The following is a 27,736-nucleotide window of genomic DNA, read 5'->3' as shown; positions in this document are numbered from 1 at the left end:
AAACAACTGAAAAGGTATTGTTTTCTATATACATGTTTTCTCTGCAATGAACAGTATTAGTGGATTGATTCAATCCAGTATCAACATTTAAAATAAAAAACCTTTACAAAAACATTTTGTGGGGGACTCATAATCTTGTTTTTGTGTGATAGGGTTTTATTGGGAAGAGGCTGGGGCTACCGGGGGTCAGATGGCTGAGCAGTTAGGGGTCAGATGGCTGAGCGGTTAGGAAGTTGGACTATTAATCAGAAGATTGTTGGTTCGATTCTTGGCCGTGCAAAATGACGTTGTGTCCTTGGGCAAGGTACTTCACCCTACTTGCCTCGGGGAAAATGTCCCTGTACTGACTGTAAGTCGCTCTGGATAAGAGTTAACACTTAAAATGTAAGTGTAAAATAAGTTAATCCTTAGTTGTTACATCATTTATTATTATTTAACTCTCAAAAAATATCTAAGTCAAAAAGACAAATAAAACATTCAATTATTTCTCTCATTAGTTTAAACTGTATTATTTACTTACTCGACAATTGAATGTTACCTGTTCACTAATCCGTGTAAGAGGGTTGGTGGGAGGAGAATGGTTGGGGTGTTGGTATGTTGGTGGCCCACTTATCATATCTCCGCCCTTCATTGCCAGAGCTCCCATGAGGACGGCTCTTTAAATTGCCTGCAAACTCCTTGAGGCTGGCGCCTTTTCTTTTTCTTAGAGAAAAAAGACGCACATACTCTTCTAACTGCTTTCTTTTTTTCTTTTTTGTTGTTGTTGCTGGCATTGGACCTGCATCAACCTGCTTCAATTGTATCCTGGTACATTTCTTAAAATCTTTGCACTTCTCTTCTCTACTGTATTTTTTACGTTGCAGACACTGGGATTTAAAGGGGCGGGCTATGTGTTGTCTCTGTCGAATAAGACAGGAGCTTTAAAGGCTTTAACCGGTAAGAGAGGCAGACGAGATTGTTCACTCTTTCGTTTATATTTTGTCAGGGCCATATTCTTCAAGGGATAAAGGTAAGAGCAAGCCTATAAAACAGTGCAACATAACTAATATGGTCACTAACTCTTAGCACGAATTGAAAACACTTGATAATAACAAAAGTGAATGGTGAAAATGTCCAAATGCGTCGTGGTACAGGATCGATATTTCTCAGATTCACATACATGACCATTTAAATGTGCATAGTTAACTGGCATCGAGACTGTCTAATGTGTATTTTTATATTCGTCCTCTTTTTGTGCAATGCGTGTTTCGGGTGCTGGAACTGCGAGGCATCCGTAGCGTGAACTGGTCTTTAAACATCGCGGAACACTTGAAGGCTACTTGCTACCCGGGAAATTATACATTGTTGCATTCGCGCATGTAGTTTGTCTCTGAAAAGCAATGTTGTTTGTGTTGGCTAATATATTTTGGTAATAGCTGTAGCAACTGGGACTAAGTTAATTGCCGGTAAGTAAATTATTGCTTGATGTCAGACCTTTGAGCACTCAGCAAGGCCTCGTATTGCTACCCTCGCAATACTGTGCAAGCCGGTTGAAGTATTGAAATCCTTCCTGTTCCCTCATCCTTAGCCCATTAATAGTGCGCAGATGCGACATAAATAGTTCTGCAAATACACTCGGATTAATTAGGTCAATTATGCTGTACCGTTATTCCTATCGTTTCTGTTTCTCAAAAGTTTTGCAATTATAATGTGAAATAATTAACGTGTTATAAGTATCCGTGACTGTATTAAAATGCTTTTAATTTCCTAAATCATAAGTATTATATTTCAAAATTTTTCAGATTAGTAGCCTAAGGTAACATGAGTGACAAGGGAACTGTCTCTCCAAAAGAGAAAGAGGGGGCAGAGAAGAGGGGGCGTGGAAGACCTCGGAAACAGCCACAAGCAAAAAGTTCAGATGTAAGTAGCCCACGATAACACTTCATATAGGGTTGGTATTATGTTGCATGTCAGTTATTGCAAAGGAACAATGCAACATTAAACCATTCATTTATTGTTCAATATTGTTTGTCAAATAGCTTGTGTAGTACTCATTTGTGTGTCTGACTTGGGAACACTGTTATTAGAGGTAAACTAAATGAATGTGTGGTGCCCACATCAATAGTTTAATTTTATCCCTTACTAGTGTCAAAAAGACTCAGGGTGTTGTTGCCATTAAGGCTATCCTTCTTTAGCTGCAACAACATGGTGAACAGAGCTACTGCACCTCTCTGGTTGGGATAGACAGAGAAACAGCCCCCAGAAACAATGTACAGAGCACTAGGTGTCATATGTAGCTGCTTCCGTCATGGATTACCTGGAATTTAAGTGATATCGGATCAGGGTATGTTGACCAATACTCAACTGCCCCTCGCTGCTCCTGTGTGGACATCTGAAAGGATCTTCCTGTGGTCTGGCAGGATTATCAGGGATGTGTAATCTGAATCTCTTAAAACAAGTGGTAAACCACATACCCCACCTCTGCTCCTGACTGATTGGTTGACATATGCAGAGCCAAAGTTGATGCTGGTCAATGGAGCTGCCACTCACCTGAGGGTGTAAGGGTATTGTGTTGCTTGGTTGCTATTAGCTGCAAATGTAAACAGCCTGGGAAGGTAATAAGAGCCTGTACTACTATGGTATATAGGCAGACATATTAATCATGTTTATTAGTGTTGGATGTTCATTCTCCACTCTGTGAAGTATTTAGTAAGTGTTAAAGTGTGTCAATATCTGTGCACATGTATTTCACACTCATCTGTTTCATGACTTATAGCTTGCATACAATAGTAATAATTTTAGACCTGTTAAGAGCTTTAAAGTTTTTTAATTTCAGTAAGATAAAAATTTTGAACATGTGTTCTGTTTTTTCTTTTATGATATCACTAATATTATATGAGCTAACCATAACCCCGACCTTATTACTATTTATGCTGTGAACTGTTATTTTCATAGAGCTTGTTATAGTCAATAGAACTTGGCAACCTGTGTCTATGACCACCTGTTAGTCTTAAAGTAGCAACTGGTGTCAGTTGCATCGACCTTGAACAGTGCACTCTTTGTAGCATTACAAAGTCTTTCATGTAAGAAGATGCTGTATTTACAACTGTGTGTCCAGTGACGTCTGCATCTCTCTGACTGTTGACATGTAAGGTTTTGCAATTTTTCTGACTGTTCCTCTTGTTTTCAGGAGCCCAGTGGGTCCCCTACTCCAAAGAGGCCCAGGGGAAGGCCGAAGGGTAGCAAAAACAAGACAACTACCAAGGGCAAGGTAAGTCAATAATGCAGCACAATTTTATTTGTAGAAGAGTTGCCTAGATGTGATTTGGTGATGCAAGCATGGTAGTCCTACACTAGCCATCCTGTTGAAAGGATTGTCTTTAGTGTTACTGTTTGAAGTTGACAACAGTCAGAGCTTAATGCAGCCTCAGTCTTTGACTTTCAGTTGCATCTACCTGCTTTCTCCACCCTCCACCTGCTGCCAGCTCTGTTTTGGAACAATTAGCTGGAAGCAAATAGCAAGAAACTATTACTGGTGGTGGTGGTGACTTGATCTTCAACTTTCTTGTAAAGAGTCATTCAGTCCCTGCGACGGTTAATGACCTTTATGCCATCACAGCTACACCTAACCTCATCCTGTTAAGAGGATGTCCTGTTGTTACATTTGATTTATAGTTTAACAGCTATTTAAGCTCAACCCCCCCAAGTGTCAAAAATACCAAGACCAGGGCTTCCCTTTGTAAACTCTTAGTATACTGGCTGTTTGAAGAGACGCTCACTTTTGGTTAATTCCCCCAAACTTCCTGTCCTCTAGCTTCCTGTAGCTTGCCATGCACAGTGTGTTGCAGGTGCAGAGGCCGCAAGACTGTTTCCAAGCTAACACTAACCCCCCCCCCCCTCCTCCTTTAGCACACAGCTCTAGTTCTTTTCTTCCTGTCGTCGCCATAGCAACAGCTGATTTCTCCCTCGTTCCAACCCCTGAGCTACTCTAAGCGCCATGTCCTAGATGCTCCGTGTGCATGCACATGTGTGTGTATGTGAGTGTGGATATGTATACATGCATGTGTGTGTATGTGTGAGGATAGAGCTGCTGCTAGTTTGTCTCTTGCCCAGTTTCACCAGCTGTCTCTGAGTCTCAGACCAGGTGGCCAGCGAACTGGAGTGCCCTGTGTGCAGTTCCTGTCGGCTTCCCAGATAATAGCCAATGAACCCGATGCCCCTTTTGCCATCTGCCTCATCACAGAGGTATTAGTTCCCCCTAGTGGCTGTAAATGGAACATCTCTTGTGAGAATAATTTACTTGTTCTTGGTTTCCACAGAAGGCACCAGCATCCTCATCTGCAGGAATGAAACGAAGGGGAAGACCGAAGAAGGAGGTAAGAAATAGCACAGACTGTCCAGGGATACACAGATTCATGTATTCATGTCTAGGTATTGTTTTGGGTATCATTCACTGTTGGAGCTGACGAGTTGTTTTGAATGTGATAATATCTTCCTTTAATATATATCTTTCAAGGCTCTTACGATGAGTCTTTGTGGGAGAATGTTGCTCCCTTAAATGACCGTTCTTCTTCTCCCTTCTGCTTCCTTCCTCTCTTTGAGGAATCACCACTTACTCATCACAGCTATTTTGTTCACTTCAATATGCTCACTTTGAACTGCTGCCAGAAATCCTACTGGCCTTAGTCACACAGAGCCTATAAACACTCCCAAAGTACTGGGAAGCTATTTGACCTACATGGAGTTGTAAATGCACGTCATTGTATGTCAGTTGTTATTCTGCTCTCAGTACTGCTTAAATCAGTTAAAGTGTAATTTTGAACCATGAGTTGATTTTATATAGTGGCACATTTGTATAGTGGGGTTTTTCATCCATCTTCTATCTGCGAGTGAATAGGGAGTCCTCCTACAAGCCTGCCTTGCATTAGTCACTAAGGGGAATGACCCGTAGTAACCGACCTAACAGGCCTCATTTTTATGAATGAGAACTTCAGAGGGGAAGTGGGAGGATGTTGTTGAGCATTTGGAGAGGGAGGGGTGGAGAGGTGGATGTCTAACCATGACTCACCGTCCATATGAATCACTGCAGATGCCCCAGACCTATGTTGTCACTTTTTTTTATCATTTTGTTTGTATTTCTCAATATATAAGTTGATGGAGAGAAACATTGGGAATCTTTATTTGATTTATCCCAGAAAAAAGAAGAAAAGACATCCCAGGAGTCATCTGATGAAGAGGAAGAGGAAGAAGACGAAGACCAGTAACTTGCACCCACGCTACCTCACTCAACATACTGACTTCCCATTAAGCAGAGCTGGACTGAATTTCCAATACCAGTGCCACACCAACCTCCACTGTTCACTTCTTGCCTTCTAGCTAAAAGAGGGTCAACATAATTCATCAGATTTATCTGCAACAGCACTGTATAAACAATGGACCTTTTACAGTATCAAATCATCAGACAGGTTACAGTTCTCTCTCTATGCGTAAGTTGTGGTATTTGCAAGTATTTTCTACTGGACAAAAGTATGCTCTGAGGAGATTTTGGACCTTTTTTCCGAAATACGGTGTGTAGGACCTTTTCTCCGCTTAACGTTACAAATTTTTCCATGTACCCTTATCTGAGCTGTTAGTACATATAGACTTTCTCCATGTTTTATACTGGACAATGGTGGATTTTACCTATACTTGCTGTTCTGTTTTGTGTGTGAAGTGGTTAGTCTATCCCTTATGCCTACTTATAGGTACGGGAGCTGATCGTCAGGATGTATAGTAAAAGAATACAATAGCTGATTATAGACGTATTATTCATGTCTAATCTGTGTATCTTACCTCTACCCTACTATTCCATTAATAGTGCAGAATAGAATTCTTCCCAGAACTGACCTTTGTGATAGACGTTTCTCTCCTTCTATGGGCTCTACTGGGGAAGCTTGTATGAAATGTTTAACTTTTTATCCACAGATCCACATATTAGTCATGTCCGACCGACCGTTTTTATTCTGTTCCTCTGAGTTATAACATGTAATTAAAGCCAGAGACAGTATGCTGCTTTTACTTTGATGATAACTCAACATCAGTGACAGTGTCATGGTTAGGCAAGCGACAAGTTGAGAATAACATTTATCTCATCACTTCAGGGAGCTTTCATTAACTCTGCATTAGCTGTTCTCTGTTTGGTTCTACAGTTCGACCATATTTGCTGCATCCTTTGATAGATTCAAGAAGCAAAAAGTAGTTCTGCAAACTTGGAGCTTAATTGTTACAGAGAGGTTATTGTCATTGTATCCCCAGTGGGTCTATACAATAGTCATTCCATTTAATCTCTCGCTGCTTTACATACCGAAGTATCTATGTCCGGAAGTTGATGTAGTATTCTTGTCTTTGTGGATGCAGAGTCTGTTGTCTGATCCAGAATTTTTTTTTTGTCTTGTTTGTGTTTGCTCAGTGTCAGGGAACTCTTGATCACAGTCCAGTTACTGGGTTTTATCCTCAAACCTAAGCTGCTACAACCTCAGTCATAAACCCGGAAAACTGCAAACGGGCCACACAGGCCCTGGACTCTCATACCTCACAAAACAGCTGACTTCACCATATTATTGCATTCAACTGGTTTCAATTGTACAATGTAATCTCTGACCAGAGAGTGAGAGATGTCTGTATTGAATAGTGTGTGTATTTTTTTATCTGACTGTAATTAGGTATTCTAAGATGACTGCCTAGCTTGTTAAGTGCGCTCACACACACCGCTCAGCTCTTCTTGTTTTATGAATAGATCTTACAGACAGGTTGTTAAAACGTGTGTAAAGTCAGGGAGACCTGTCAGCTTGGCAAACTGTGTTCACTGACTGTGGTAGATTAGCAGGTGTGTTTGATAAAAAAATTTAATCAATTCTCTTCTGGTGCACTGAAATGTTTGCTTGGTTTAGAGTTTCATGGACAATGTTGTTAATGTGTCTATGTTTAGTGACAAGGACTGGGCACTCTATCCCAGTTAGTATGTCTTCAGCCTCGGTGCGTTTGCTACAGGGCTCTACATCATGTTCAGTTGGACAGTGGTTATTTCATATTCAATTACAGACAGTTCTGACAATGTACAATACCCCAAAGTCATCAATGTATGTTCATTTATAAAAAGTCTATGGGAAGGGAGCATTCTTTCAAATGTACATTTTCTATAAATGTACAATGTCTATATTTCTATGGTGCCCTATGACAATTTGTATTCAGAAATTGTCAATAAAAACAAGAATTTATTCTATTGGTGTATTCTGAGTCAATACTTTGTTCAAATAAAAAATCAACAGCTGGGATCACAATGTGCTTCATAAAGATACACAAAAGCACATTACCAAGGGCTGGGCAAGATCGTGCCATTTTATTGTATTGCATAAACCTCACATTCAGGTCATTCATAAAAGATCAGTATGTACTCTGCTTAACTTAGATATAAATAACTGATTTTATGGACAGTCCATCAGTGAGAAGCAACAATGATAGTGTGCAAAGTCTTGATAACAGTGCTGTCAGAATTGTATTTAAAGTATACATTTGTATCGGTACTATCTACATTTTCTAAAATAAACCACTTGCTTCATACATACATTGCTACACACATAGGGATTATCTTTTTTTTATTATTTAACAATGACAATTCTGCCATGTCGACGTCTAATGTAGCCCCAAATTAACATGAAGGGGAATTCAAGAGAATTAAGAGCACTCAGTAGAATGTTCAGTAGCCTCAAATAGAAAACCCTCAATAATTATTTTGTTAATTGTTGTAATGCTCATCAGACAAAATCCTACAATAAACAAAGTTCACTGATTGACATTGGTTTAGCCTATACATGCCTTAAAACACTTTCCTATATTCATAGCAATGACATTTACAACAGCAGGGCCAGTGGGTCACAGCAAACATGGAGAATTGGGGACATCTATCAGAGAAAAACAGTTTCCTGAGTATTATCATAGTCAGGCTTATGGCATTCAACTCAATTGATTCCTCCGCTTAAGGGGCAATGTTTTCCAAACAGGACATATTTAGGGCTGTAGTCAGATTGTGGGAGGGGATGTGGTAGTTCCACATCTGGGTTGTCATGCCAAACATGAGAGTCATAAGAGTCAGCTCAAGCATAGGGACTTACTATGGGATGGGTTCATTAACAGACCATAAGGAGCTGGTAGATACCTAGATATAAATAGAGTAAATTACTTTATTTTCTTATTTGACACTTCATCATATATTCAAGGACTATGTTTAGGATTTGGGAACCTCGTTATAGTATGTTCAGTAACAAAAAGGGGAAATAAAAGTACACACACATTGTGTGCCATCACATTTCTAGCATTGCATTAAGGTACACAAAAAGAAATCTGCTCACATGCGAACTCTGCAGGGCACAAAAACAGCGAGACACATAATAGTCATGGCTAACCTTTTTGGACAACAGGAGGGAAACTCTAGTCCTCAGCATGGTACTTGCTCACCCATTATTATCACAGCTTGTGTATAGACTTCATACTCCTACATTCCCAGATCAATTCAGATGCTGCTTGCAAGAAGAACAAAAAAGAGTGGACATCTGACTAGTCCCTGAGGACACTTGTCCTTACCTTGCTCACCACAAACACACATTTAAGGCAATCTAGAGCACAGACCCACCCACTATTTGAATGGGATATACCACCCTAGTGTCAGTAGCATTTACATTATTACACACAGAAACACAGTTTTAAAAATTTGAATAAATAAACTCGAATAAATATGATCCAAAAGTCATCTTATGTGCTATGATTTTGGAGATGTTGCAACTGTCAGGCACACACACTTGGCATCAGAGCTTTTAACAGTGGAGAGATGATGACGATGATGATGAGACAAAGCATGACCAATGACTAGGCCGTTCTCCTGTGCATGCTTTTCCTTAAGGATACATTGATAAGACACCTCTGGCCAAAGAGTATCCTCATTGATCGGTATGTCCAATTTTGTACTTCATCATGTACTCATGCATGGATGTCTTTTGTCAGTAGGGGGCGTCGATGCTGGTAAGCTCTTGCCCATCCCTGCACCACCTGTAGATCCCAAGAAATATTGCATGTGACCATTAATTTTGTCAGCCTGATAATTAGCAGAACAGATAACAATGTTGATTGCATTGAAATTTTAAATATAATAATTCACTAGTTAATCTGTGTCTGGAACAAGTTTATAGAAATGTATATGTGATGCAGTGCATTTAAATCCACAGTTGAGGAACTATACATTTTATCTTGGGCCAATATCGCCCTCTTCTGTTTGTCAAACCAAACAGCATCAAAGGTAGCTCAGACATCACTGCACCCTTGAAATGAACTCAAAGCTCAATCAAGTTTCTTTCAGTGTTTTAATGACACCAGATGATACCTTGGTATCCTCCTCTTTCCATAACATCTCCTGTTCAGCTTCATTCAGCTCCTCTGACGGGTCGTACGTATAGACTGGTAGCAACTGGTGTCGAAGTCTGTCAATTCTGATGCAAACAATGGGAAAGGATTTTACCATCTAGACTTAAGGTAGATAGTTCTGTAATTGCAGTTAACCTAAGGTTAAAGAACAAAAATGTATTTACCTTCGCTTCTTGCGTACATACATTACCTGCAACCAAAAACAAGAAATATGCTAAACTCACCCATTTAAAATGGGTAAACATGACAACATAGATCTTTTCACATGATGGAGTAGTATTTTATTGATCCACGGGGGGATATTTCACAAGGATGACTAACACTTTTTATTTAAAATGCGCTGCAAACCAGTGAACCACATAGGTTTAGAGTAGTCAGGATGACATCTATTGTTCCCTTCCTCCTCATTCATCAACATACATCCATATACTGCTAGTCACTCACCACAGCTGCTGCTATCCCGATGATGGTGATGAGGAAAAAGGGTACCAACACGTAGCTGACTGCTCCATCCCCATCTACAGTGGAAGGGGGCTGAGTCGTGTTGTTCATGGCATATGACTGGGCAGGGGGTGGGAGAGGGGACTGCCTAGTGGTTTTGAGGCTAACGCAGCTAATTACTTTTATGAGACAGTGGTGTGGCAGTAGTCCTCTCCTCAAGTTTCCTCCCTGTTTTTTTATGCCTCATCCTTGTCGTTCATGTGACTTTCACATGGTTTCTCCCCCTTCCTTAATCAGTGTGAAATCCGCCTAGGGAAAATAATTTGCACATGGTTGGGAGAGAGATCAGGTGTAAAATGTTAACTTAAAAAATGTTATTAAATATGTTGTTGGCAGATGTATGCAAACCTCGTCAGACTTCATACACGGGCAAGTTGACAGTCTATATTAACAGTTTTATAGTTCATTGGGTATCCATTGTGTAGTATCCCCACCTTGTGTCATTCTCAATCGGTAAAATATAGTTCTTCCTAAAGCCGACCAGGCCTACATGTCTAAACGTGACAATTCCTTCCAGCACATTAATTTGACCTGTAAAGTAATATCTATAAAATAGCTACAAAATATATCTAATGAAGTCACACTGGAACGCCAAATTGTCTAAACGCTAAGTCATGTGAGCACATTCACAAGGCACGAAAATGCGTGCTTCTGCCAGAAAGAAATCTAACGTTAGCCTACCTTACTGTATGCTAGGCATTGTTTTACAAAGGTTCAGTCCATTCTATAGTAAGAATGCAAAACTTAGTGTACTATAAATGCTTTAATGGCGTACACGCTTGATTATCGTAATAAATAACATGTCATGTAGTTAAAGACAAAGCGATAATTTGACGTTGATGTGTTAAACACTTACCCTTATGTTATTTCGTTTTCCCTTAAGGCAATTTTTGGTGTCTTCGCCGACCAGGAAGTAAACAATGTAAAATTTTGATTGACAAGCTAACAGTTAAAAGCAAGGCAGGATTCAACTGCCTTTCAACCAATGAAATATCTCTGAGTGGATCACACGCAACCGTATCGTATTTCCTGTAATTTTGCAGATCTAAGATATAAGGCTTTCCCTACCAGTTATTGCATAAGAATGCAGTAACACGACGACTGCAATGTGCCCATTTGGCTACCATGTTGTTTAGACCAATCTTACTGACTAAGCTCTAAAATATTTCGAGATCTAGACTAGGATGTACAGCTTTCAACGAGAAGGTGTCAGAATACTTTATCACCACTAGATGTCGCCAGTTCTCCATAGACCGAGAGGGCTGCCCTTGTGGCGGGTTGAGATTGGAAGTAACCTGTTTATGGTTTGAGTTTTAGGTAGCTAAAAGTGACATTTCTTTGAACGCTTTACCTTTTACATAAGCCATTAATATCACAGACCCAAACATCCTCCAGTTGCGTTTCATTAAGGGTTTATTTCAACAATGAGCAAGTCAGCTCTCTTGAAAAAACGAAAACTAAGAAACTGTTTCAGCACTCAAATGAAAACTTACAACCAATTGTTCAGTAAATTGAGACATTATTGCATTTAACCAAAGCTACTTGTGCATTTCAGAGTCCATACAGAGTGTGGTTAAAGTAGTTTCAGGTTGCAGGTTGATTATTGGATCTCTCAGTAAATGCTTCCTTCTTTCCAGGAACTGGAAACTGCAATTGTGGAACTGCAGTTCTATTTGAGACCAGCTCACTCTCTTCTCCCACACTGGGCTCTGCACAGTGTGTGCCTCCACCCATCCTCCCTGCTCCCCCCTCACTCAGCTCTGATTGAAAACAGAGGCTAGGCTCTCTGAAAACAGATGAGTCTCTGTCTCAAAGACAGCCAGTTCAGAGAAAATGATATTACAATGAGGAGAAAGAGCTGTAAATACACCATCCATGTGATGACTGGTAATTAATACCACGAACTGCAGGGACAAAGAGAGGGGCTACAGTATATAGTGAATATGGAATATGCTCTGCTAACAATTAAGAAGAACAAAACTCAATAAAAGAACCATTGATATTCCCATTTAAAAGTGATGTAAACTTAAGTAATGTGATTATCGTCAGGGAGAGCCAATGTTCTATTTAAAAGAATTCCCTTGTGAGTAATTTACTGGGAAAACGTGCAAAGGGTTTATGTAAAACATCCACTGTGTGTATATCTGAAGTAGAGTGAGAATATTCAGATGAACTGCTTTTTCATATTTTATCCTCTTACACTTTGACAAGCTTGCATTCTTGTTTTCTTTCTCCCTGTTTTACTAGGTTGAAGCTTTGAAGCAGAGAATAAGGTGGGTGTGAGTTGCGGGTGCACCAACCTCCAGGAATTTTTCCTTCCTAGAACTGTGAGTCACTCAATAAGCTCTGCAAGAATATACACACAAGCATGCTATGCACACACACATGCATGAACGGGTACAAATGCATGCACACACAAGCGTTTGCATGTATGCAATACCACATTACTGTTCCTTATTAAAGCATGTTAACTCCCTAAGTTACTTCATGATTATTATTTTGTTACCAGTCATGAAACAATTATTGTGTAACTTAAGTTGAATTGGAAACAGCTGATAACAGGAAATTGTGAAACTCAAGTTGACATCATTCTTAGAAAAGGCATGGGTGTTTACACGCCCAGTCCCATCGCCACTCTTGAGTACACTTACACCTTTGTTCCAGTTTCTATGGTTTCCTGGGAGAACATAGCATTCTTACTGCAGGCCTGGTTTTCCTAGAAAGCTGAGAGCGGTAGTTGGACTAAAGTTGGATAAATGTGAAGAGCTACAAGGAAATAAAAAATATTTAAGCTGTGCACCATTATCTACTCATATACTTAGACATAAACTATTCCGGGAATAACATGTTAAAAAAGAAAAAAAATTACTTATGTAATAATTCAACTTAAAATTTTAGGGCAAATAGCTGTCTTTAGTTTGCTAAAATTTTAGGGCAAAGAGCTGTCTTTAGTTTACTAAACATTTGGGCAAATCACATAATTTGCAATGTCAGAATTTCTCTCAACTTATTTATTTAGTTATTCTGTTTAACTATCTGTTATAATTTATGTAATCCTTTTAACTATAATAACTCAACAACAACCATGTATTATAATGTTACTACATGTACCTGTCTTTAAGATAATTTCAATGGGAAAAAAGGACCACACAAGTTCAACAATATAGTGTCTACTAAAACGTAATCAGCAGATAAGTAAAGATTGACTAAATGTAAATGTGACTTAAGAATTGAAAGGTTTTTGGAACAGTAAGACAAATAGAAGGATAGAAAGAAGAAACAATATAATTATAAACTGAGTGAGATAAAGGATGTAGGGGTTAAACAGTAGTATGAGTAGCTGTCATGTCCCCAGAGTAAAACTGATTATGGGAAATATTTGGATGATAAACAGATGGATTGACAATAAAAATTTGATGTATGTAGATAAAGAGGGAGATAACTGACAGAGAGAGCAATGTGGGTGGTTCTTAAGCAAATGAATGGACTAATCAGCAGGACAGAATCGATTAAGGAGCGTTTTTAATTGAAATCCAAAGACTTCTCAAGCTCAAACAAAGAATGTTAAGAATAATAAGTATGCAAGATATCTTCAGTAGTCTTTCTCTCAGCAAGCACACCAATAGAGTAGAAACATTATTATAATATAGTTAACTACATGAATGAAAATAAATCTTCAATAAACAATGTTTCGTAAATACCTTAACAAATGTACTTTAAAATACTGTACTAAATTGTACAAACCTCTTTTTGACACATGGTTTGTCCAGAAATAATTGTAAACAAAAAGGCATTAATCTAGTTTTTCTCACTTTCTGTACCCTTTCTTGCTAGTCATCTCTAAATAGTCACTTCATCTTATCCACATAAATTACTGTCATTTATGTACAGTATAGGTCAGGAGGATGTGTTTTTAAATGTTTTATTGCACAAAATAACTTTTGATTATCAGCTATTTTTCCCTAAAACGAATGGTTATCAACACAACTGCACTTTGATGAAGAGGTGGATGTTCGTTCAACTAAATTGTGCTTTGACATGGTATTATTAGTGGAATCAAATGGCAGCTTCAGTTATATTAAAGGCATTATCAACAACATGTAAAAAGTCAAATTCAGGGGTAAAATTTTTAATCTCCATACATTTTCTTACAGCACAAAGGGGTACTCCAGTAAGAAGTCTAGTAGCCTCCCAGGTAGAGGCAAGTGTTGGTGAGAGCGAGAATGATGATTGATAGTTACACGACAGAGGTGCTGTAGACTGGGAGAGTTTTTGAAGAGGGGCTGTGTGAGCTTGAGCTGCAATGAATGATCTGGGCCAGAGTTAACAGTGTGTCCTGTTTCATTTTCTGCTTTCAGACCCTCTTTCTGACTGGCCAGATGTTTGTAAGTCAGAGAATAGTGTTGAATAAGATCCACTGCACTCCCAAACTTCCTGAGCCGTGGCCGTGCCACCATCAATGAGTCAAAACCAAACAGGCCACCAGAGTACTCAATGCGGATGTGAGTGGGGCCAATGCTGGTCATCAAAGATAAGGTGAGGAGGTATCCCTGGTAGGAGCTGTCCCTCAGCAGGAATGTACCCTCTGGATATTCAGTCAACACCTGGGCAGCCTGAGCAGCATTCAGGGCCCCCCAGTACCAGCCTGCAAAATACACCGAGCACAGACAAAGGCAAATAATTTGAGTTGGGATGTGGAAAATGAAAATAGCGATAACACATATATCTTATTGAAGGTCACCCAGATACGGTGGTCAAATTATTAAAATTGCCTGAAATAGTCAGACACAAAACACAATTGTGGCACTAACCAGACTGGTGAAGGTGGGACAAGGCTTTTTGCAGATCTGCGGCATTCTGACAAGATTCATTTCGACGCGGGTCCAGCTTTTTGTTCTCAAACTGGGCTGTACTGAGGGACTTGTCGGGGACACTAATCGGTAGTATCATTGAATCTTCCGGTGTTGGAACACGGCGAAATGTGAGGTTCCAGAGGCACCCAGTTTGATGTCCACTTGTTTTAATGGTCAGGGAGTAATGGTCTGCTATAGATGCGCACTGAGAGTGACCCATCCGAAATCTGTTAAACACTAATAGCAAAAATAACCAGTATTGCATAGAGCATTTATTTACAACCAAAGACTATGGCCTGACTCATTGATTAAACTACAGCCTAGTGGGTAAAACATGCCTGCGAATACATTTGAAACAAGCTATGACAATGAAGTAAAACATAATTCAGTAAGATTCAGGTTAACAATTGTATACACATCGATATGCCGAGTATGACCGTTTCTCTTTTTAGCCTTAAGCTTTGCCACTTCTGTGCACCAAAATATATCTAAAGTGTTCTTTTCCTCTAAATGTGAAAATAACACTTTCTGTAATATTATAGCCTTAATTATTATAATACTCACAAAAGTTAGGCATTCAATAATTCTTAAGATTATCCAATTGTGGCTTGATCGCTGAAAACAATTGTAAATGTGTTTATACGATTGCTACATAAACTATACATTATTGACAGCAAACAAAGGATTGTTCATACCGTGGTCTGGAAGTAAAATCCGACAGATATCTCACGTCGTAACTATAGCTTATGTTGCTATTACTTTCACTGGAACGTTTAGTCTTAGGTAGGCTATTAATTGTTTATGATTTAAGTCTACAATACAATTAACATTTATGACTGATCCAGCCTTTTCTTAGATATTTTGGTTGAGAAAATACTGTTCATACTTTTCCCCTGTCCCCCGCGATCGCTCACACAAGCATTGGCAAGTTCATGCTTCCAGCTTTCCGTTTACCCTGAATAGGCTACAGCGTTTTCATTTTCACTCGATAGAATCAAGCGCACATCTTTCTAGGAACATTCCCAGAAAGACAGGTCACGTGTACACCTTTAGGTCTATCCACTGGGTACTCGAGCTCTGCACCGCTAATCTGTCGCAAAATTGTAAAAAGATTAATAAGATCCACACATAGGCTACATCTTTTTTTTAATGCTTTTTTTGAGTCTAACACAAAGTCTAGGCCTAGTTGACTGTAGGCCTAGTATATTTAGGACTAGTTTTAAAACTAAGACTTTTAAGATTTTTATAATAGTTATTCAACAAAAAGTCTGAGAGAATTACTCATGCCAAAAGGCAAGGTGGGATAAAGATAACCCTCGAATTCGCATAATGTGATAAACTAAATGTTAAAGTAAGATAGGGTCTGGTAGGTACATTTGCATTATGAAAACATGTAAACGCTCACATTTCAGAGAAGCAGGGGGGACCATACGTCTAACAGCTGATCGTCTTCGTTAATTATAAACCTTTCCCTTATTTGGGTCGATCACGTGGACTGACCCTACATGTGTGCACTCTGGAATATCAACTACTGTCGAGTTTACTATAATATGGTAGCTAGATATAAATCAGACAACATTGCAGCTCTCAAATTCCAAGAAATGTATATCATAGCCATCGATTCCACGTTACTCAGCTTCAGTAAACTTGGGCAGGCTAATACACCTTTAAGGATAATAGCATTCTCAAGAATACAAATGTGTGTTTAAGTAGCCATACGTCGCAAACTCGACGCGATGCGCGTAGATTACGCAATGGATCGTACTGCGTAATGGCGTCTGTTCGGAAAATGCGCTTGAAAAATGAAGCGAAGAAGTTTACTGAAGTAATTCCAAACTTTAAAAGGATATTTACTGTGAGGTTTTGTTATAGGATTTAAAGACTATTTTCCTTCCACTGGTTCTGTTATAAAACCCGCAATGATGAAGCTTAAATCGAACCAAACGCGGACATACGACGGAGATGGCTTCAAGAAGCGCGCCGCCTGTCTGTGCTTCAGAAGCGAGAGTGAGGAAGAGGTAAATCCGAGGGTATAAAACGAAACGGGCCAAGCATAGAGTAACAGGCTTACAGCCCATGTGCTGTTGAAAGGATAGAAGTCCGACAGTGAAACGTGTTCCCTTTTAACGCTTGTGTTGGTCAAAGAGCTTGGCACTTTAAAAGCTGTAGTCTGTTTTCACGACCAAGCCCTCTTTCAGTTAAGTGATTGGGTGAGTGTGTTTGTGAATGCATTCAGCGAAGTTTATGTATTTCAATGATTGTCGTCTCATGATAATCATCAGTGTCGGAATACAAAAGGCATTGGTTGTGAGTCCCATAATAGTTAAATGTTCCACGGTGCATTTAGGTTTTGTTGGTGAGTAGTAGGCGACATCCAGACAAGTGGATTGTACCCGGTGGAGGAATGGAACCTGAGGAAGAGCCCAACGTTGCTGCTGTTCGAGAGGTGTGTGAGGAGGTATGCGTTTTGGAATTATCTTAATTTATGGTTTAGGAAGGTGGATCAAAAGCAGCCACACATTCGTACCATTCAAGTGTTAATTTAAAAAAGAATGGACCATGGCTCATGTATTAAAAAATATTCAAAAAATAGTTTGTGTTGCATAGTGATTTGTTGTAAACGCATGGAAATGCCTGTTGCAGAGGTACACAGTCAGTCATTTCAATGAGGGGAAAGGCGGATATTGCGCGCGCCATAACACCAACAGCAGAACGGTTATCCAAATAACAAAGAAGTGTACAACACTCACGTTACAGCATGTGTATTCACACACATACTTGATGCTATATACACCTTTCCATTAGCGACAGTAACTCAGCTGTTAGCTGCAGAGCTAATGTTACAGCCACATTCTAAGGGTAGCAAGCTAGGTAACCATATACAGTAAAGCTACAAAATGATATAGCGTTAGTTAACTTACTTGTCCGAGGTTAGTAGCTGGACGAAGGAGAGTTAGTACTGATCCAGAATTTAATTTCAGCAAGGCCAGTTTTGTATTAGCTCAAGTTGAGGAAACAGTCGTGGCTGAAGTGTTTGGAACAGACATACAAAACAAATGTGCCTACAACAGAAGTTGTGTAGGCGCATTTCCAGAGAAAATACAATTAATATACTGGGTCTTCAGAGGCTCAGATGAAGGAACTGTAAAAAGATTTTTGTTTTCCTTTGTACATCCAAACTGAGCAAATGTAATGCTTCGTTCGTTTGCAAGCCATGATGTCTCTCTAGGATAAAAACACTTGCACGGTCGTAGCTCAGTTTCTTATTGGCGGGCCAGATTCTCTGGGCTAGCAAAGCAGAGAGAGGGGAGGTAACCTTCCTCCTTGTGACGTAACAAAGAGGAGATTTTCAAACAGAGCAATTGAGCTTTCATTTTCTGAAAGGCGGAGAAGAACACCCAGGGCTTGGTTTACACCGATCGAAAATTCTAGCCACTGGGGGACCAAAGGCAGGCTAGGGGAACTCATATTAATGTTAAATAACCTCCTAAAGTGAAGTTTTCATGTCATGTCACCTTTAAGACCTTGAGTAGAGTTTATTTGACCTCAGCTAGGGACAACATATCAACATAGAAAGCTAGTATTGCAGGCCCCGGTTGATTTGTATACTCATTTTGTTTGAAGGGCACACACAAGCGCGCAAGTGAAACGTTTTAGCATTAATTTGAGCCACAAAAGTTTTTTTTTGCTTCATGTCTAACATTACGCCAGACTCATATTGTTATCCTGACTGTCAGTAGGTGCCAAATCTGATATCATAAATTAACAGGCACTTTCTTTATAAGCTAGATTCTTACATTTACTCCTCTTTTGGAAACATTCCATAATACCCAGTTGTTTTTGCCTGGTTCTGCCATTTCTTCTCTAGTCTCTTCCCGCTGACTCTCTTTCCGCTGTCACTGACTAGTTTCACTCAGTGCACACCATCAGACTCACACCCCCTCAGACAGTTAGTTAGAGCTAGAGACCTTCACTGACATGCTAAAGACACTGCATTTATTTTGATAAAAACTCACACCACACACATTGTTTTTTGTTGTTGAGAAAAATAATATTTGCTACACTCAAAAGGTTTGGGGCTGCAGCCCCGAAAAAATGGGGGGTGACGCAGCTGGCGGAGTTACATGTTTTTACAGAAAAGCCTAACAACCAAAATATGTATTAAAAACAATGTATTTTTAAGTGGATTGGTCATACAAGCCATAACATAACTCCCAGTAGCCTATGTCAAGGTGAATTCTAACTTTCCATTCATGAAAAAAAATCAGGATGGGGGACGATATGTGACCCCCCCCCTGACGGCACCACTGATTTAAAGGCTGCCAAGATCAGCTCCTACTGTCCCCTCTGAGACCATATACCCAGTAGTCCTACTACCATCTTTATCAGCCGAGGTCAGCTGAGATCTCATTTCCAATATACATTTTCTGGTGACGCAGCATTTTGTTCTGTTGTATTAATGTTGTAACATAGTAATGCACTCATCCACTTATGCTGTCTGTAATTCTTTTTAACACACACATTACTAATGGTAAATGATTATCAGAGTAGGTCTTTACACTCTCTGTATCTTTGTAACTTCACAGGCCGGTGTAAAGGGGACATTGGGGCGACTAGTTGGGGTATTTGAGGTAAGAATATTTCAGTGTAACTGTTATATCTTTACATATGTTGAAAAACAGACGATATGCAGCTTGTTATGCTCTGTTGACACAAACTCTTGCTCTTTTCCAGAACAGAGACAGGAAGCACAGAACGTATGTCTATGTCCTTACAGTAACCGACATCTTGGAGGACTGGGAGGACTCTGTAAATATTGGTAGGATTAATTGACAATTCTGTTTGCACAACATACAAATATATTTTCCCGTGGGATTGTAAAAATATATAGACAACCAGATCTGTGTCTGTGAAAACACAATACAATTGTGAACCAGTATTTGTCATGCTGCATTCTTATGTTGTACACATCATAGCAGTCTAGACTGCTGCTTGACTATTGTATCTTTTGCTAGGGAGAAAACGGGAATGGTTTACTACAGAGGATGCCAAGAAAATTCTTCTCTGCCATAAGCCTGTGCAGGCTTCCTATTTTGAAGCCCTCCAGAGCTGCCTCACCAGCAACATGACACCAATGATGGCCACAATGGAAGGAGAACTCTCCACCTCCTACAGTATCAGCCAGAGTTCCATGTCCAGTAAAAGTTGACTAAAGCTTAGTGCTACAGAGGCTTCTGGATACCTCCACGTCCTCTTTTTTTTACTTAGAATGTTAACAGTACTGCTTTTGCTCATTTTCTAACTTTAACAACAACTGAAAAGCCTTACCTTCTTGTCCTGGAGTGAATGTAAATACTTGACAAGAGACAGGTTATTTGGTTATTGAAATCTGAAGGTTTGCCTTTCTGCTTTTTGCGACTTTCTATTGCTTTGACTTTCTACTGTGAAAACACTTATGTATATGCACCGTTGAACTGATTCACATGCAGGGTAGATTTTCTAAATCTGATACTTTGGGGAATAGTATTATGAAGTGCTGTTTATCATGTTTCATTAAAGGGACAGTTCAACTTCAAATCAAAAACAAATGTTTCCTCTTACCCACAGTGCTATTCATCTGTCTAGATTGTTTTAGTGTGAGTTGCTGGGTTTGGAGATATCCGCTCTAGAGATGTCTGCCTTCTCTTCAATATAATGTAACTAGATTGGGCTAGTCGTGTGGTGCTCAAAGTGGCCCCTTAAATACATATGAAAAACTCAAAAGCAATGTCTCTTTCCAGAAATCATGATCCGAAGTATACCGGCCAACTGTACCATGAGCATGGAGCACAAGCCTCTCGCCCATGAGTATATGTACGCTTCCTTCTGCACAGTGAAATGCTTGGCGGGTGTAATTGGTTGGAAAGAAAATAGTTCCTACTTGAAACTGCTCACAACATGGAAGTTATGAAACAGGAATTTATCCTGAGTAACCCGTGCATGATTTCTGGGAAGAGACTGTTGAGTTTTTAAACTTTTAAACCTTCCCTTTAAATCACAAAATAATCTATCCTACTGTACAGCACCTTTTCACTTCATTCTATTACCTTATGTCCGTGTACATTTGTTTTTATTTATTTTAGAGGTTGGTTGATGGTTATGCCATTATATGGGAGTCAGATGGCTGAGCGGTGAGGGAATCGGACTAGTAATCCGAAGGTTGCCAGTTCGATTCCCGGTCATGCCAACTGACGTTGTGTCCTTGGGCAAGGCACTTCACCCTACTTGCCTCGGGGGAATGTCCCTGTACTTACTGTAAGTCGCTCTGGATAAGAGCGTCTGCTAAATGACTAAATGTATATATGTATTATGCTCTCAGTGGAGTGGGCTATGTGTAAGTGCACTGTAGGAAGATACTTTGTACTGGAGAGGCTGATCACTAAGGTGTAAACTAGCCCTGTTGCGATATGGTTCGCTCACTGTAAATATCAGTATAAACAAATTATTTCATTATACTTTTGAATTGTATTTCTAATGTTTACACTGCGATAGTTCCCTTTTCTTTCCAATAAACACTGGACATTTTACTTTAGTTGTTTTTCTAGGTTGTTCCTGAGAAGCACTAGTTATACGTTGATATGATCTTTTATTGTTTATGCCATTATTCAGTCATTTTAAGAATCTCGTGACGGCCATATCATTTGCTGTTTTTATCTTGTCATTCATGTCAACACACTTAGTATGTAAGTCTTGTATTGCCATGAGGGGTCTCACCACTCATATGGTAGTTTCACAAATGTAAAATGAGGACAATAAACATATTGTTCTGGTAATAATGCATACAATATTCAATAATATAGGCTACATTTTTTTTGTGGATTTGATTGGACTTTTCAACTCCTAACTTTTTCTTAAGAACTAGGCATCCCATTTCTTTCATGCCTGTTGGACATCCAGTATGTTCTGTAGACTTACATCTGAATGCTTTCAATGGAATAATATGTCCACTGGCCATATTGTTTACATACAAGAATTATACAATGTGTGTCCAGGGGATTTTGTGCACACCATCATGGTTTTGAAATTAGGTGTTTTAGTTATAATAAAAACATACAAAGGCTATTTTTGCCATGTAACTGCAGTTTGATGAAGTAATAAAACGGGTCTGTTTGAGAGGTTGTGGGGTTTTGGCAGCACATTTTGCAATACTAATTATTGTTAAGCCAGGAACAACACCATGGATGCAAATATTATTTTCTTGTGAAACTGGGCCTTTAATTGAAAAAGATTAACTAATTTATCCTAGGTGCTCACAGCCTCATATCTTTTTTGGCTGTCCCCTCAGATTCCCTTTTTTCACTGTAGTTGTTTTTTATTGAGTTTTTAAATATGTTTGCACAATATGAATGTCATGCAAGTTATATAAAATGTACTGGCAAACTGCCTATTGTGTGTCTGACTTTTCTTAATTTTCAAAGGGAAATCTAGCGATCTACAGTTGTGGCCAAAAGTATTGGCAGTGACAGATTTTGTGTTTTGCAAAGTTTGCTGGTTTAGTATTTGTAGAAAATGTTTCATGTTTCTATGCTTTAATTGGCAAAAACATTAAATAAATGCAAAAGGTTCCCTCTTTTATAGAAATCAATCTGCTCTGATAATTCAATCAGAATGGTAGTGATATCATCTGACTATAACTTGTTCACACTTTACCATGTGCTGATGATATGATATGACTTAGTGAAATTAAGTTAGCTAGTTAATTCATGCCAGGGCCCCACAAAACATATGTGGGTTTTTGTGATGAAGGGAAAATTAAGCTTTTATTTAAAATGCAACTGATCACTTGCACAATTATCGAGAAACAATGTGTGAATCAACATCACAACAACTAAGCAACAAACACAAAATGTATGTCACTGCCAAAACTTTTGGCAAACTTTTGGCAAATAGCCTACTGTATACCGATGAGCCAAATCATCATGACCTCCTGCTCTTAGTCTTCCATGTGTTTCCAATTATGTTTAGGTAAGGTGGCACGTGATAAATTGACGTCCACATGCCTGGCCAGAATAGGCTCAAGGTTTAAAGGGGCGATTGACTGCAAAACCGATTTTACCTTTTCATAGTTGAAAAATGACAGTTTGGTGTGTAAAACAGACATACAGTGAACCTCAACGTCCATTGACGCCTCTTTCCTATATAAATCTCACAATTTGTAACTGCTGCTGTGAAACGATAGCCTTCAAAAACATTCCCCGCTGTGACGTCCCAACGGGGCTCCTCCTTTTTTGGCTCTTTGTCACGCCCCAACATTTACCTTCAGACCAGCCCACCGGTGTTCTGGCCCAGGAACTACTGGAGCTCACGTAGATCTCAGACACTAGTTTATCAGCGCGCTGCTCTGTAGCCTACTTCCACGGGATTTGAAAGAAGAAACTTTTTCTAAGGATATTGAAAATGGACCACGGTCGTAAATGCAGTGTTCCGGGCTGTATAGGGAATGCTGAGAGTCATAGTCTTCCCACGGAACCAAACTCTTGACGGGCATGGCTGATGTTTGTCTACGAGAAGATCCCTGTGAAGTTCGACCCTTGGTTCTTCATTTGTTCGAACCATTTCACCAACGACAGTTTGGAAAACCTAGGACAATTTAAAGAAGGATTTGCTAAGCGGCTGTTGCTGAAAAGAGGTGCTGTTCCAACCGTATGCTCATCACAAACGCAAGCTGTAAGTATGATTTTGTCGCTAACAGTTAGCCTGCAATGCTAACGTCTCCTGTATCTAGCATAGGTAGAATGCTAAATACTTTCTAAACACATCAACATACCTTACTTAGCAAATGACTCTAGCTAGACTAACTGTAGTCGGCATTGGAAGGGAAGCTTCCGAAAACGAATAGCAGTCTAGCCTATTGCTAACGCTTGTCTAGATTATCTATTCGAAAGAACTGGAGAAAGGCAGGTGCTAGATACAGGATACGTTAGCATTGCTAATAACTGTTACCCGACAAAATCATACTACAGCTTGCGGTTGTGATGAAGATAAGGTCGGAACGCACCTCTTTTCAGCAACAGCTTCATAGCAAATCCTGCTTCACATTGTGGAGCAGGATACATTTTTCATGAAAATAAATAATAACTGAACTTGTAACAGTTTTGTTGCAAAGCACACTATTATGGTGAAATGTTATCTAGTGTTTGTTGAGTTAAAACCGAAATATTGTTGTTGCATAGCAAGCATCATAGCAAAAAGGCTAACAAACGTAAGAGTTAGCCTATACCCACCAATTAACATTAGCCGTTCATTCATGACATGGATACCGTAATAATCATACAGACATATTTGCATACCTGTATCTTTTTCTCGTTTCTCCTCTTCTTCTTTTCTTTTTTTCGAAATTGGGCACCTGATGGCTTACTTGACCTTTTCCTGTCCATCTTCTTTGGCACTCAACAGTCAACAGATTTCCCATCCCCCCAACACTGTCACTCACGACCAGAAGTCAAGACTAAACCAATTCACCTTGGTGACCACAATCGTCTTGTCCGTTCCATTTGGGAGACCCAGTCAGGTGAGCTGTCTGTCCCCCTCCCCTTTTTTCACACAGCTTCTGTGCACGGCACCTTCTCAGCAAGCAGGGGTGCCTGCAACTGCCTGAAGGGGGCGCCAATTTGCCAATTCCCCACACAGTGAAATGATAGAAAAGTGAAAACCGCTTCGCGGCGCAGAGACTTTAATTTATTTCTTTATGCTCGTGCCACGTGACATGAAAAAATCCCGCCCCGGTGAAATGAACCAAACCAAAACCGTCCTTGGTGAAATGGTTCGCGCAAATGTGTCCAGGGTCGAACTGCACAGAGATCTACGCAAACGTCAGCTATGCCCGTCTAGTCAATGTTAACTATAGACTCTAGCTCATCTGCTTTTTATTAACAGTGATTTGCAAGGAATGCAAGAACAGCTAGATAACGAAAACACCTTAGCCTAGTTTATTGGCAATGGGGCTAACGTTATTTCATGTTCCTGACTGTGTTTCATTCAAATAAATAACCCGTGTTGTCATGTAAAACTACAATTCAAGATGTTTGTCCAGATCTATTTTTCAGCAAGATAGCTAGAGCTAACTGAAGCTGAGTTGAATCATGATAGTTTGTTTGCTAAGCTGTAGTGCTAACGTTACCCACCTAGGTCGATCCTGTTTGCTTCGACAACAGAAGTGGAAACAACTAACGTAATCATTTCAAATGATATCTAGTCAATCTGTTGAAAACAGTGTTGTTTAGACAAAATAGATTTATTTGTACGTTTTTATTTCAAGTCTCCACTTTCGATGTTTCAGTGAGTGTTGGCCATGTTGCGTCTTTGCTCCGCAGACAGCTTCACTCGTTGTAGACCAACCAATCAGCGCGCAGCTCATCTATATATTCATGATCATACCATAAAAGGAGAAAACCTAGCGTTTTTTCCCGGGAAAATTTCACTGGATGTATAAGGGGGCATAGAACAGCACCCGGGCCATTTCAGTGTGAAATACCCCAAAAAAACAATCAATCGCCCCTTTAACAGCACGTCACTCTCCCTCTCTCCCTCCACCGGCTTGTCATGTTCTCAATCCAGCTATACTAATCATAAACAACAAGTATGTTCGAAGAACCGAATTAGCCAGATCATGATAAGCAAGATGATGTCATCTTGGATGTGTCATTTGATCTCGGATGTAATAAGAGACGTACGGAGAACGGGCCCCTGGACATGTGCCATTAGTTGGAGATGAATAACTTTATTCGCTTCACCTGTGAGTTTTCGTAACGTTTTGGCTCATCCGGATATGTACACTATTACAATTGCGTTCTTTATAAATGATATGTGGCTATAGTACAGTATGGATTATAAAAGCTATTAAATTAAGAAGGAAGTTACCCAAAAAATATAAAAACCTTCCTCCTTCCATTTACTCTCAAAGGAATGTGCATGGTTCCACCTAGCGGTAACTCAGGGAAGATAACAATTCATTTGAATAAAAACATTTTATTCAGTCAGAATCAGAATGGGATTTATTCGCCATGAAAGTTTGCACAGACAAGGAATTTGCTTTGGCAGGAAGGTGCATACAATAAACATATACCTAAAATTTAAATATGTGGACTATCTATACTAAGGGTACATAAACTAGCAGTACTAAGTGGGATTAGAATTGAATTAAATATACAATAAAATATAAGTTGCCGTAAATTACAATATAAAAATACAAATATTACAAAAAATACAAATGTACAAGATACCATTTTGTAATGCAGTGCAAAAAGCAGTGTGTTTTAAGCAAGAAGTCATTAGAGTCAGTGTGGTCCCTTGGCCTTGTTGAAGAGGCCAACAGCGGAAGGGAAGAAACTGTTTTTGTGGCGTGAGGTATTGGTCCTGATGGACCGCAGCCTTCTGCCGGAGGGGAGTGACTGAAACAGGGAGTGTCCAGGGTGGGAGGAGTCGGCCACAATCTTCCTCGCTCGCCTCAGGGCGAGCGAGGAAGATTGCCTACCCTCGAGGTGTGCAGGTCCTCGAGGGTAGGCAGATTGCAGCCAATCACCTTCTCAGCAGTGCGGATGATACGCTGCAGACTGCTCTTGTCCTTGGCAGTGGCAGCAGCGTACCAGACGGTGATGGAGGAGGTGAGGATGGACTCAATGATGGCTGAGTAGAAGTGCACCATCATTGTCTTTGGCAGGTTGAACTTCTTCAGCTGCCGAAGGAAGTACATCCTCTGTTGTGCTTTCTTGATGAGGGAGCTGATGTTCAGTTCCCACTTGAGGTCCTGGGAGAGGATAGTGCCCAGGAAGCGGAAGGACTCCACAGTGTTGACTGGGGAGTCACACAGGGTGATGGGGGTGAGTGGGGCTGTGTTCCTCCTGAAGTCCACAACCATCTCCACTGTCTTAAGAGCATTGAGCTCTAAGTTGTTCTGGCTGCACCAGGTCACCAGGTTGGCCGCTTCCCACCTATAATCAGACTCGTCTCCACCAGAGATGAGCCCAATAAGGGTGGTGTCGTCCGCAAACTTCAGGAGTTTGACGGACGGATGACTGGAGGTGCAACTGTTGGTGTACAGGGAGAAGAGCAGAGGAGAAAGGACGCAGCCCTGAGGTGATCCGGTGCTGATGGACCGGGAGTCAGAGACTTGTGTTCCCAGCTTAATGCACTGCTTCCTGTCAGACAGGAAGTCTGTGATCCACCTGCAGGTGGAATCAGGCACGTTCAGCTGGGAGAGCTTGTCCTGAAGCAGGGCGGGGATGATGGTATTGAAGGCAGAGCTGAAGTCCACAAACAGGATCCTGGAATAGGATGCTGGGGAGTCCAGGTGCTGTAGGGTGAAGTGGAGGGCCATGTTAACTGCATCGTCCACAGACCTGTTGGCTCTGTAGGCAAACTGCAGGGGGTCCAGTAGAGGGTCAGTGATGGATTTAAGGTGTGCCAGCACCAGGCGCTCGAAAGACTTCATTACCACAGAGGTCAGGGCGACGGGTCTGTAGTCATTATGTCCTGTTGGCCTTGGCTTTTTGGGCACAGGGATGATGGTGGAGGACTTGAGACAGGCTGGCACATGGCATGTCTCAAGGGAGGTGTTAAAGATGTAGGTAAACACCGGAGACAGCTGGTCAGCGCAGTGCTTGAGGGTGGCTGGAGAGACAGAGTCCGGCCCAGCTGCTTTGCGGGGATTCTGCCTCTTGAAAAGTCTGTTAACTTCACCCTCCTGAATGGAGAGAGTCGTCACTGTAGAGGGGGGGAGGTGGGAGGCCTCCTGGGTGGGAAGGGGTAGTTCAGGACTGTCCAATTGTCTTTCAAATCTGCAGTAGAACTCATTCAGGTCGTTGGCCAGGCGGGAGTCGTTAGTGGAGTGGGGGGCTCTGGGCTTGTAGTTGGTAATCTGCCTGAGCCCTCTCCAGACAGAAGCAGAGTCGTTTGCAGAGAATTGGTGTTTT

General features: G+C 40.4%; 4 protein-coding genes across 11 annotated transcripts; 2 read left to right on the top strand and 2 right to left on the bottom strand.

Annotated features, from left to right (window-relative positions):
• The first annotated feature begins 640 nt into the window (after nt 1-640).
• Nucleotides 641-7,240, top strand: hmga1a (high mobility group AT-hook 1a). 6 transcript variants are annotated; one of them, XM_062459346.1, is made up of 5 exons: nt 641-936; nt 1,782-1,899; nt 3,170-3,250; nt 4,299-4,355; nt 5,175-7,240. In XM_062459346.1, the coding sequence occupies exons 2-5, from the start codon at nt 1,801-1,803 to the stop codon at nt 5,241-5,243; spliced, it is 306 nt and encodes a 101-aa protein (XP_062315330.1). In that variant the 5' UTR covers nt 641-936; nt 1,782-1,800; the 3' UTR covers nt 5,244-7,240. The 6 variants fall into 6 exon arrangements, with proteins under 6 accessions (XP_062315330.1, XP_062315327.1, XP_062315326.1 ...); XM_062459343.1 differs by having other exon boundaries at nt 641-1,009; XM_062459342.1 differs by having other exon boundaries at nt 643-1,009; nt 1,787-1,899.
• A 98-nt stretch (nt 7,241-7,338) lies between these two features.
• Nucleotides 7,339-10,932, bottom strand: smim29 (small integral membrane protein 29). The gene is made up of 5 exons (XM_062459341.1): nt 10,790-10,932; nt 9,877-10,182; nt 9,597-9,622; nt 9,392-9,497; nt 7,339-9,060 (listed from the first exon to the last, which is right to left on the bottom strand). Exons 2-5 carry the CDS (start codon nt 9,982-9,984, stop codon nt 8,992-8,994), a joined length of 309 nt encoding a protein of 102 aa, XP_062315325.1. The 5' UTR covers nt 9,985-10,182; nt 10,790-10,932; the 3' UTR covers nt 7,339-8,991.
• Nucleotides 10,933-13,483: 2,551 nt separating this feature from the next.
• Nucleotides 13,484-15,785, bottom strand: LOC134018946 (suppressor of cytokine signaling 2-like). Of its 2 annotated transcripts, XM_062459338.1 has the most exons (4): nt 15,482-15,785; nt 14,745-15,023; nt 14,076-14,578; nt 13,740-13,755 (listed from the first exon to the last, which is right to left on the bottom strand). In XM_062459338.1, the coding sequence occupies exons 2-3, from the start codon at nt 15,004-15,006 to the stop codon at nt 14,082-14,084; spliced, it is 759 nt and encodes a 252-aa protein (XP_062315322.1). In that variant the 5' UTR covers nt 15,007-15,023; nt 15,482-15,785; the 3' UTR covers nt 13,740-13,755; nt 14,076-14,081. The 2 variants fall into 2 exon arrangements, with proteins under 2 accessions (XP_062315321.1, XP_062315322.1); XM_062459337.1 differs by having other exon boundaries at nt 13,484-14,578; nt 15,482-15,783.
• Nucleotides 15,786-16,519: 734 nt separating this feature from the next.
• On the top strand, nt 16,520-20,935 carry LOC134018947 (diphosphoinositol polyphosphate phosphohydrolase 1-like). Of its 2 annotated transcripts, none has more exons than XM_062459340.1 (5): nt 16,520-16,804; nt 17,134-17,232; nt 19,373-19,417; nt 19,521-19,605; nt 19,802-20,935. In XM_062459340.1, exons 1-5 carry the CDS (start codon nt 16,706-16,708, stop codon nt 19,993-19,995), a joined length of 522 nt encoding a protein of 173 aa, XP_062315324.1. In that variant the 5' UTR covers nt 16,520-16,705; the 3' UTR covers nt 19,996-20,935. The 2 variants fall into 2 exon arrangements, with proteins under 2 accessions (XP_062315324.1, XP_062315323.1); XM_062459339.1 differs by having other exon boundaries at nt 16,521-16,804; nt 17,134-17,244.
• Nucleotides 20,936-27,736: the final 6,801 nt, after the last annotated feature.

This window comes from Osmerus eperlanus, chromosome 4 (assembly GCF_963692335.1).
Source record: "Osmerus eperlanus chromosome 4, fOsmEpe2.1, whole genome shotgun sequence".
NCBI classification, from domain to species: Eukaryota; Metazoa; Chordata; class Actinopteri; order Osmeriformes; family Osmeridae; genus Osmerus; species Osmerus eperlanus.
This window is presented reverse-complemented; position numbering and strand designations above follow the sequence as displayed.